General features: G+C 44.9%; 1 protein-coding gene across 1 annotated transcript; it reads left to right on the top strand.

The window, feature by feature from the left end:
- Positions 1-953: 953 nt before the first annotated feature.
- Positions 954-11,721, top strand: LOC118328762 (DDB1- and CUL4-associated factor 1-like). The gene is made up of 24 exons (XM_035662661.1): positions 954-1,144; positions 1,230-1,306; positions 1,439-1,512; positions 1,906-2,019; positions 2,241-2,378; positions 2,530-3,150; positions 3,765-3,866; positions 5,227-5,385; positions 5,831-6,010; positions 6,135-6,244; positions 6,775-6,874; positions 6,989-7,158; positions 7,500-7,624; positions 7,738-7,814; positions 7,973-8,137; positions 8,226-8,381; positions 9,105-9,761; positions 9,847-10,124; positions 10,215-10,413; positions 10,659-10,741; positions 10,851-10,935; positions 11,163-11,396; positions 11,529-11,622; positions 11,711-11,721. The coding sequence occupies exons 1-24, from the start codon at positions 954-956 to the stop codon at positions 11,719-11,721; spliced, it is 4,200 nt and encodes a 1,399-aa protein (XP_035518554.1).
- The last annotated feature ends 19 nt before the right edge of the window (positions 11,722-11,740 follow it).

Here is an 11,740-nt window from a genome sequence, read left to right as displayed (position 1 = left end):
CTGAATAACTATAATAATCTCACTCAGTGGTGGTGTTATCATACAGGACTCATGATATTATATTTATACAGAACAATGCACTTTAATTAACACATCTCAAAGTGCTTCACACTGCAACATTGGAACTGCACATAGAAACAAAAAAGTGACTATTCGTGGAAATTAACACAATAAAAACAATAAAATGTCGTTAAAATAACAAAATAAAATGTCGATGTGACATTAAACCTTTAAAGTTAAGTCAATGACATTATTTCAGAGTAAAAGAGTGAAAAAGATCCTGAGAGAGTTCACTGTTATTATGGACCTTTAAGGTAAAAAAGATCATTAAACAAAGACTTAAATATGTAAATGTGGCACATTTTATTATATATATACACGGGATAATTTACATCTGCAGTCAGAAACATTAAAATAAACATACAAAAGCTCATAAACACATTATATGTTTAAGTCATAACTATTATTATTATTATTGGACAGCAGACGACAGCTGTTTCCATTCTCCATTTTCTTTTCTAATGTCTCTCATTGTTCTGCTGTCTTATAGGATCCATCAATACTCCTTATTGATTATTATTCTGGTTTTATTTGCTTTGAGGTAATCCCAAAGTAACGTACACATATTAAAAGTCATCCTCCCAACCCCGTTGGTCAGTCGTCACTTATCAGAGAGTCTGCAGCTCACACATCTGTTTACAGCTGCTGTCACAATACCTGCGTTCATTTAAATGTTTAAATGTGATATTCTGCTCTTCAGAATATTCAGATTTCAGGGTGAACTGTCTCTTTTTAATCTGTATTCCTACTCAGACTCATATTTAAAGATATCAGGTCGCTCAGCACAAGAGCATCAGATCATAAAAGGATCGTTCTGCCCTCAAACAGTTCTGTACTCTGCAGACGGCCTCATGTGTCATCCCCTCTCTCTCCTCCTCTTCCTCCAGGCAGCGATGTCTTCCCCGGACGAAGACCCGCCGGCCTCCGTGTCGGCCATCCTGTCGTCCGCGTTGTCGGCGGCCGTGTCGGCTGCTCTGGCGGTGGCCACGGCGGTGGACTCCAAGGCGGATCTGGCGGCGCTGTTGGACGAGTGGGAAGAAGCCCAGCAAGGCACCACAGAGCAACTGGTGTCCATCCTCACCAAGTCAGCAGGGACTGTTTTATCTGATGAGGCACAGATGGAGTCAGACCCGCCCGCGCTGAATGTGTCTCTTCTTTGTGTTCTGCAGAATATCCGAGCTGATTGAGCGGGAGACGGGCGAGTATCACAAAGCAGATCCAGATCCGTTCGATGACCGTCACCCAGGTTACCATCTCCACTTTTACACCAGTTCTGTGTCCTCGCTGGCTGTTAATGTCAGGATGAGGGTTTCTGAACTGAAGCTTCCTTCTTTGTGATTGGTTGTTGACTTTCTGACTCCTGTGTGACTTTTTCCAGGACGGGCAGACCCAAACTGCATGCTGGGACAGCTCCTGAAGATGCTCTTTATGAATGATGACTTCACTAATGCGGTGAGGACGGCCGAATGTGTTACTGATGAGTCATGTGATGTGGTTTGTGAAGGCTGTGTGCACGTTGTCCTCACTCTGACAGACAGACACGGGATGAGGGGAGTAAACATGAAAATAAATCAAAGAAAACTTTCTTGAATCCAAACGACATGGATTTTATTATAAATAAACAACTTAAAACCACAAGAAAGCTGATAACCAACTAATACTGCAGGCAAAGAAAAACTCTCTCCCACAATTCATTATTTGTTTTATTGATGTCAAAAGCAGAAAATCTCCACATTTTATAAACTGGAACCAGATTTATTTTGCTTGAAAATGACAAAATAGTCAAACTGATTAATTTTCTATAGATGGACAAACTGACTGATTGTTTCTGTGTTTGTTTTCCAGCTGTTGGACACGTATGTAATGACCAGCAGAGAGCTGAACCTCAACACAGCAGCCTGCCGCCTGCTTCAGAACATCATGCCGGGCCTGGAGACCGCCGTCGTCTTCCAAGAGAAGGTACAACTTAAGGAGATAAATCAGAGACTTCATCAGAGATCTTTTAAAAAGTAAAACAGATGGAGTGAGGATCTTTGCAGCTCCGATCATGATGATCAAGTCCCAAACAATTGACTCTCATTTGAACATATTAATGCATTTTCAGTTTAATGCGATATAGCAACGGTTGATGTTACTGAAGCCTCTTAACTACCTTTTTATTACTTGTGTGTGTGAGACAGGAAGGTCTGGTTGCGAAGTTGTTCACCTGGGCTCGTGAAGCAGAGCGACCGCTGTGCGTCTACGCCACGGGCCTGCTGGCCAGAGCCATGAGCAACCAGGAGGTGGCGGCCAGCTACCGAGAGGAGAACGCTCAGCTGGTGGGTCTCACCACACCACCGAAAACAACGTAAACACACCCAACATCCGTCATCATCCCGGCCCCACTCTCGGTATAAAGTATAATTACCCACAACCTGAAAACCTCTTTGTGATTCTAATAACGTCCCTTTGTTCCCTCCGAACCTCCAGGTACCGATCATGATTCGGCGCCTGCACGAGCTGCAAACTGAAGAGGCCAAGAATCACGTTAGTCCCACCTCGACGCCTCAAAATCTACCTCAGGACTCTCAGGTTGAAGCCACCCAAACCTCGAACATCTCAACAGACCCGCAAGACAAGAAGGAGGGGGAAGATGTGGAAGAGGAAGGAGAGAGTTCGGCGTCAACGGCCAATTCCAGACCTCCGTCGCAGAATGGCGACAGCAACAGCAGTGGTGGATCCAGCTCGAACCGACTGCTTCCAGACTTTGCTTACCAAGCCAGCCCCGACCCCGCCTCCAGGGAGGAGGAGGACAGGCAGGGAGGAAGAGGAGGAGGAGGAGGGAAGAGACAGGCAGCAAAGGAGAATGGGAGGAAGGCCAAGCAGAAACTCAACTACATCTCCTCCTCCTCCTGCAGGACTGAGGAGGAGGAGGAGGAGGAGGAGGAGGAGGAGAGGAACGATTCTGGCGACCAGCCGGCCAACAGCACCTCCTGGTCTGAGATGAGCTCGATGGTGATCGGCTCTGACTACAGCCTGCAGCCGCTGAGCTCGGCCATGGAGCAGAGGCTCATCCTGCAGTACCTGACACCGCTCGGAGATTACCAGGAGGTGAGAACTACGACCGGCTCTTTACGGATCCAAATAATACAAATAAACTGTGTGTCTGTGAACTCAAATCATTTAAACAAACCAAAAAGGACGGAATTCTTATTTCCAAGGTCACAAACTTATGAACTTATGAATATGAACATCTGTCCATAATTCCAAAGGTATTTCTTCTTGGTTTAATCCAGAAGGTTTTGAAGGAAGGGTTCAACTCTGTTTGTCACAAATCCTATTAGCCATAAAGTATAGAGTCACAGTCACAGTGGCTGAAAACATTTGGCAAATCACATATGCAGTAATCAGTGTGTCCTCAGGGTCCTACATCACTTGAGGCTGTTTCCCTCTGGAGAGACTAAAGGCTTTATATAAGCTTTCACATGTACAGTTGAACCCGCCAACACACGCTGATGTGTAAAATCAGTGAAGTTCCCTTTTAAAATTGGATAAAAAGACAAACTGACACATTAAAATGTGTAATATATCAACGTTGTACTGCACAGTATGAGATGCTGAAGTTAAACTAAAGTTCCTCTCCATCTTTAAACCTTTTAGGTTTTACTCAAACCTTCGTCTTCATGTATCAACTGGAAATCCAAAAATGTTTCTCTCCTCTGCAGTTGCTTGCCGTCTTCATGCAGCTGGACACCCGGTCGTTGCTGATGAACTACATCGACCTCAGGCAGACCAGAAATGTCCAGCTCACCTTTGACGCCCTCCTGGTAAGACTATTAAAACTTCTATTAAAACACAAAGAACCATCGTATAAGGAAAAGTATTTTAAATCAATTTATATCAGTGAACTTTGGAACAGCTCTGTATTTTTTTTTTTTTTAATTAGGATCAGCTTTACATATCAGTCTCTCTCAACTGTGTAAATGTAGTGTTTGTATATAGTATCGATTGAGGCCTGAACCAGCCGAGCAGCAGTTATCTAACTCGTGATCCAGTCCCTTCCCTCAGAGGAGTCTGTGTGTGAACGATAAGCTCTGTGGGTGGGACTGTGAGCTCTTTAAAGACCGCCAACTTTATCTTTTACACCACAAAACTGTTCTCTAGTTTTTAATGAAAAATAAGTTTAACATAAGCAGAGTATTAAAATACTAAATAATTTCATTTACAAACATCTGGAATATTGTAATTGGCCTTCCATACACAGTACCAAGAAACAAATAATAAACTTATTGAAGTCATTAAAAAGTAAATAATTAGTTAAATCAGTTGTTTATTACTATTATTATAAATTGTTATTATTTTTAGTTGTTTTTAAAATAAAAAAATGAAAACAATTTGTTGATTTGCAGTTTTCTATCCAAACAGACATTTTAGGATACTGCACAATGCTGTCGCACATTAACAGCAGCAGGTGGCGTAGTTGTCCCACTTTAACAGCGCTGTTACTTGTTTTATCCTATAATTGATCGTACTACATAAAATGTCTACCATAAGACATTAGCTTAAAATGATGTGTGGACACTATTTGAATTCACCTGAAGAGCAATCACTCTCCAGGTTAATGTCTTTTTTGCCTTTTTATAAGTGAGAATTTCAGAGTGGCGGTGCTGGAAATCGGACGGTGGCGTGAAGCTGCTGCCAGTGTGTGAAGTTATACATAGAAGATAATGGAGCCGGCTTATTTGATGCACGTTGTTCGACTGTCCGTGTTTTAGTCTTTAGGCTCGAACCCTTGTAACAGTCCACATTACAGCCCAACTGATGTTGTTTTACAGTATTTTATAGACAGTTTAAACTGTTTAACAGTATTTTATAGACAGTTTAAACTGTTTTACAGTATTTTATAGACAGTTTAAACTGTTTTACTTGTATATTTCCTTTCTTTGACTTTGTGTGGTACTGAAATGGGACCCAATCGTATGATGTGTTCACTGTCTCTTTATCGATTCACCAATGTGAGTTTAGATCAGATTTCACATTCATGGTGTGCTGTATACAACTGTTGTCCACTGGAGTACAGTTGGGCACATGTATTACACATGATCACTAATGAACTGATTAGTTTGCTGTTCAGTGTCTCTGGATGAAATTAAAGTTGTGAGTTTGTCTCTTTCTGTCTCTCCTCAGTATCTCGCCTCCCTGCTCCTCCATAAGAAGTTTGCAGCAGAGTTCATCGCTCACGGAGGAGTGCAGAAACTTCTGCAGATCCCGAGGCCGTCGATGGCCGCGACTGGAGTTTCACTCTGCTTGTACTACCTGGCATACAATCAAGATGCCATGGAGAGGGTACAGCTAACACACACACACACACACACACACACACACACAATTAGTTTGAGTATAAGACCCTCAAACAGAGATTGAGGCTATTTTAGCTGCTAATGTTTTCTTGTTAAAACACAGAGTATCTTGTATTTACTGAATTAAATTCAAGTTGTGGGGAACTTGTGGGATATGTGTTTATTTGAATATTAATTACAACCTCACAACAGGTGATCCAAACTCAGTCTGCTACCAGCTTGATCTTATATTCATACTTATAATGTTATTATCTGTTACACATTCTCATCACACGGTCAAAAACTTAAGAGTCTTAGAGTTTTATGGTCCACCTCCTCTCCTCATTGAGGTGAAACCCTCCGTTTAAAAGCACAAACAGAGGCAGAGTGAGCAGGCTGAGGTTTGAGCCTTTGTGTCCTGTTCTTTATCTCTACTCTGTGTGTGTTTGTAGGTGTGTACGCTCGCAGACGGGGTGCTGTCAGACATGGTGTCCTACGCTCTGTGGCTGTTGGAGTCGTCGCACGCTTCAGGCGTCTGCCACGCCACCATGTTCTTCTCCATTTCTTTCTCGTTCAGAGCGGTGCTGCAGCTCTTCGACCAACAGGACGGCCTGCGCAGGCTGGTCAACTTGGTCAGGACTGAATCTTTAAATGTTTAAATGTGGAGCATTTTTTAAAATATCATTGTTAAATGAATTGTGGTGTGTTTCTTCATTGGAAACCTTTTCGTTTTGATGCCTCCTTTTCTCCCTGTAGATCAGTACTTTGGGGATCCTCAACACAGACAGTGAGGTGTCCATAATGAGTGACGACCAGGTGTTCTCCAGCCGACAGACAGCCAAACACACCTGCATGGCCCTACGCAGGTACAGTAGATAGATAGATGGGTAGAAGTGTACGAATGTGTATGAAGAGGCCAGTGTCCCAGTTTTCCTTCATATGTTTTATCGTCACGCTTTTAAAAAAATGTTGTATATAGTTAAACTCAGCAGCAGTGACTTTACTTTAAAATGTCGAACAAAGTGTAAAGACTGATATCTGTAGTTGAGTTTTGTGTCCACGTAGTGTTTTTTACGCAGGCAGTGCACAGACAGCACAGAAGCTCTTTTCTGATAAGAGAAAAAACACTGCACATCTTGACAGTTTTGCAATTTGCTATTAGCTTAACAAAAGTGCTGTGGCTGTGTAAAGAAGATGAAATATCACTTTTCTACTTTTTTTTTAAGGTTTTTCTCGAGTTGTTGTCAACTTACCCTTCATTTTACCCAGTTCAGCTGTCCACCATGTGTATCTGTGTGTGTTAAACGACCAAAAATTACAGCAAAATGTGGAAGAGAGTGTCATACGATTGGGTCCTATTTCAGGGTGTAGTGTGATAACTGATGACTTTGTTCAGGTTCTTTGAGGCTCACCTGGCAGTAAAGGCTGAACAGGTCAAACAGTCCCTGCACTCGTCAGACGGAGGCACCGTCGTTCCCCAGCAGCCATTTTACAAGGTGCTTGCTTTATTTATCATCAGCGTGTTTGTACAGAAATGAATTAAAAGAAGTAAAAAATCTGTAAAGAAGACGCCGTGTTCCTCTTCTTTAATATATACCTGCTGTTTCCAGGCATACACGTACACCAGAGAGCAGGTTATTGAGATGATGGAGTTTCTCATCGAGTGCGGACCTCCTCAGCTCCACTGGGAACCGGTAGAGGTCTTCTACAAGTTGTCCTGCGTCCCTTTGATGCTGCAGCTCATATCTACAGCCTGTGACTGGAGGACTTACTATGGCAGGTAAAGTTACACACACAAGTACGGCATCATTGGTGGACGATCCTTTATTAAAAGAAACAATACTGCAGTGTAGAAATACTACGTAAAAGTACAAAAGAATTGGCATCAAAGTTTACGTAGAGCGAGCCGAGCTGCTGCTAACGTTAGCTCAGCTTGTTTCTCTGATAACTTAAAATCCAGACGGCCGATAAAATCTAGAGTTACAAAGCACCAAGATCTAAACAGTGGATGGTAAAATGTGGCTTCAGACTGGATAAGCAGTCAGGTTATGACAGCTTCCTCGTATAGTGACACATTTGCGACATGTAGCTGCAGCTCTTTCCGTCTGTCTGTCTGTCCAGGAGCGACACTGTGCGTTACGCATTGGACATCCTGGCCATCCTGATGGTGGTTCCTAAAGTCCAGTTGGTGCTTGCGGACACTGTGGAGGTTCTGGATGAAACCAGATCTCCTGTTTCCACTGTGGGTCGGTACAACTCAGTTTTCTCTTTCGGTTCTGTTTGACTGTGAACTTTCAGCCTTTGGATCTCTCTCTCTCTCTCTGGACGTGCGTCAACGTGTCTCTTGTATCTGCTGCAGGTATGAGCATCATTCTGGGTGTCGCAGAGGGCGAAGTGTTTGTCAATGATGCTGAGATCCAGAAGTCTGCACTACAAGTAAGCAGTAGGGGAGGTTGTATTAAACTTACTGACACCAACAGAAGCAATATATTATCAGATGAAGCTGTGAACGCAGCGTGGTGGTTATCAGTTTGTGTTCTTTCTGGGTTTGTTTGTTTGTCTGCCAACCCTCTTTCTCCCCTGTCCCACCCCAGGTGATAACAAACTGTGTGTGCGCTCCAGACCAGAGCCTGAACACTGTGGGTGCTTTTGCTGTCGCCCCCCTTAGGCCGTCCCTCCACCCCCAGCAGCCCCCCGCTCCCCACAACAGAGTGCTGGCCCACATGTGGCAAATGGTGCAGAACAACAATGGTATAAAGGTAAGAATGAAAGCTAATACGGGTTTATGTTGGATTCTTAAGTATTACTGTACATGAAGAGAAAATAACATCACCTCTGTCTCTCCAGGTGCTTCTGTCTCTGCTGTCGGTGAAGATGCCGATCACAGATGCAGATCTGATCCGCTCTCTGGCCTGCAAGGCTCTGGTCGGACTCTCTCGCAGCTCGGCCATCAGACAGATCATCAGCAAACTGCCGCTCTTCACCAGCAGCCACATTCAACAGGTCAGCACAAGTGCAGAGCTACTGTGTGATTAACACATGGTAATGAAACAAAGGCAACAGAATAAGTGATGACTTTTTTTAGGGATGCTAACATACTGAACTACAGTTAAGTTTAAAGCTGCAGTCAGATCAAAGTCTGTAAGAAAAGAGCTGCTAGCTTGAGTGTGGACTCATTTTCCACTAAGATGGAACCAGCTCTGTCCCGGTTTGTGCGCCTTATTTTTAACCAATCTGAGCATTTTTTGACCAAATATAAATAGTTTAAATATGTGTATGAATTGTTAAAGTTCCCAGCTGGAACCAAAAATAGCACGTTTCTTGACCTTAAGTGTCAGACTGTCTTATTCTGTAGGTCGTTCCTTGATCACAGTGGTTCTGATAAAAACTGGTGGAAATGTGGGCTGGTTCTGTAGTTAGCAACGTTCCAAGAATCTTAAACAGAACCGGTTCAAGAACCAGAGCTTAATTGGGAGAAAAACACTGTTTGGGCAGATTCAGATCAAATCTGTCGCTGTGGTTAAAAAACACCACTCCAGAATGAATGCAGATAATAAAAGTTACTTTACTTACTACTATACTTTTAAATTCAGAAACAAATTTGTAGGGTTCTACAACCATAGTAGAGGTTTGTGTTTCCTGATTTCCAGTTTATTCTCATGTTTGATTTCACCCACATGAAGAAATACAACCTCTTTTAATGTGCTGTTCTTTCTACCGCCCTAGCTAATGAAAGAGCCGGTGCTGCAGGACAAACGAAGCGAGCACGTCCGCTTCTGCCGGTACGCCGCCGAGCTGACGGAGCGAGTGTCGGGGAAGCCTCTGCTCATGGGCTCCGACGTCTCACTGGCTCGCCTGCAGAGGGCCAACGTGGTCGCCCAGTCCCGGATCACCTTTTCTGAGAAGGAACTCCTCATGCTGATCAGAAACCACCTCGTGGCCAAGGGGCTCCATGACACGGCGAACACGCTCGTTAAAGAGGCGAATTTACCCGCCGGAACCCACTGTCCGAACTCTTCCTCCTGCGTCACCCCCCCGCCCTCCTCCTCAGTGATTCCCAGGACTTGCCGGTTAGCTGGCGGGATCGCGGCTCGGTTAGCCGGCCACGTTGGCTCCTCTCCCGTCTCCTCAGTGGCCGTAGCCTCCTCCACCACTCCCTCTTCAGCTCGTTCACACAGCGTTCCTCACCCTTCATGCTCCTCTTCGTCTACCCCTGTCCTCCCCACTCCTCCTCCTCCTCCTCCTCATCTTGGACCTCACGTGCAGGGCTCGCCTCTGGTCGGACGAATTTTGTTCACACGGGAACGCCCGGTCGCCCATTGCAGCTCAGGGAAAAAGCTTCGCGCACTGAAGCAGAAGTCTGACCACGGTGCTTTCATACAGGTCAGTCATACACCAACACAGGGAGAGGAGTGTAGTAGGATCAGACTCAGGATCAGCTCCTGACCCTTGTTTCTCTCTTCCTCAGACTCCAGCCATGAAGAAGCAGCTCGAGCGCCACCTTCCTTCCCCGCCGACCCTCGACAGCATCATCACCGAGTACCTGAGGGAACAACACGCCCGCTGCCCCAATCCCGTCACCACCTGCCCCCCCTTTTCCCTTTTCACCCCTCACCGCTGCCCCGAGCCAAAGCAGAGGCGACAGGCATCGCCCAACTTCACCGCCCGCCTGGGGAGCAGGGTGCTGTACCCGAAATACGGAGGCGTGGATAGAGGGTGTCTGGATCGACATCTCATATTCAGCAGGTAATGAACGGACACTGAGGGTTGAACACTTCACCTGGCAGAGTGAAAGAGTCTGAGGCCTTTTTCTCTCTTTTTACAATCTCCGTTCAGGTTTCGTCCGATGTCGGTCTTCCACGAGGGCGACGGAGACGAGAGCGGTTTCACCTGTTGTGCCTTTTCAGCCCGCGAGCGTTTCCTGATGCTGGGAACCTGCTCGGGTCACCTCAAGTTCTACAACGTGTTCTCTGGAGAGGAGGTGGCCAACTACACCTGCCACACGTCAGCCATCACACACCTCGAACCTGCAAGGGTGCGTTTGTACACACACAAGCACACACACACACACACACACACTGTTAGAATGAAATGTATAAAATAAAGGTCTAAAAAAGCCAGAAAAAATGACACTTTTGTCACCTTGTTTTCTGACTTTTTACAAACCAAATGGTTAATTGATTAATCTAGAATATAATTATTATTTGCAGCTCTACTTTTGAATGTAGGTTTTGTAAAAGTATTAAAATGAAACCATTCAAAGTTGTGTTTGTTTCTCAGGATGGGAAACTGCTGCTCACCTCAGCCTCATGGAGCGTCCCGCTGTCTGCTCTCTGGAGTATGGACAGCGTCTTTAGCATGAAGTAAAACTGTCACACACACACTCACCGTTTTTTACACCTTTGCACCTTTACACCTTACACCTTTTTAGTCCACTGTTTCTCATGATGAAGTGTTTGCTTTCTCTCTCAGGAACTCCTTTGTCGACGACCACTACGTCGAGTTCAGTAAACTCTCTCAGGACAGAGTCATCGGCACCAAGGACCAAGTCGCACACGTACGTTACGACTCGCTGCTGTCCCTTTTTCTTCAGTTCACCGTCCTCCTATGGACATCCTCTGTAACCTTTCATCTCTAACTGTTTCTTTGTTTATTTCTTATTAGTATTTTACTAATTTCCTCTAATCTTTAATGCGTGGCATGTAGGAAAATGAGGAAAAATCGCCCCAATACTCATTCAACATTTAAGTTCCTCTCTTTTAAATATGTTTTTCGTATTTCCAGATCTACGACATCCAGACGGGTCAGAAGACTCTGACCCTGAACGACCCCGCCCTGGCCAATAACTACAAGAGGAACTGCGCCACCTTCAACCCCACCGATGACCTGGTGCTGAATGACGGGGTGCTTTGGGACGTGCGGGCGTCGCAGGCCATTCATAAGTTCGACAAGTTCAACATGAACATCAGCGGCGTTTTCCATCCCAACGGCCTCGAGGTCATCGTCAACACGGAGATTGTATCCTCTGAACATCTGAAATCTAAATGTGGATAATCAGATGATTAATTACAGTTTTTAACAGTCAGTACGTCTAAAGAGGTGCATGAGTGTGGCCAGCTGCAGTTTGTCAGCCTTGACAGCCGGTTTCAGTGGGACCTGAGGACCTTCCACCTCCTGCACACAGTCCCTGCCCTGGACCAGTGCAGGCTGGTCTTCAACAGCAACGCCACCATCATGTATGGAGGTACGGGCTTTCTACTGTGTGTGTGTGTGTGTGTGTTACACATTACGGAGTCTGTCAGTCACTGTCTCAGTAATAACTGCTCAAACAGGATGTTGTTGACTTTCTCTCTCTCTCTCTC

The sequence above is a fragment of the Morone saxatilis genome, unplaced genomic scaffold (assembly GCF_004916995.1).
Source record: "Morone saxatilis isolate NCDOM2014 unplaced genomic scaffold, NCSU_SB_2.0 Contig18, whole genome shotgun sequence".
NCBI lineage: Eukaryota > Metazoa > Chordata > Actinopteri > Moronidae > Morone > Morone saxatilis.
This window is presented reverse-complemented; position numbering and strand designations above follow the sequence as displayed.

Bases quoted from the DNA above. Each gene is read 5' to 3' on its own strand.
- LOC118328762 (XM_035662661.1), top strand. From the start codon at position 954: ATGTCTTCCCCGGACGAAGACCCGCCGGCCTCCGTGTCGGCCATCCTG. The intron at 1,145-1,229 runs GTCAGCAGGGAC...TGTGTTCTGCAG, and splicing joins CTGGTGTCCATCCTCACCAA to AATATCCGAGCTGATTGAGC. The intron at 11,397-11,528 runs GTATCCTCTGAA...AGCCGGTTTCAG, and splicing joins TCATCGTCAACACGGAGATT to TGGGACCTGAGGACCTTCCA.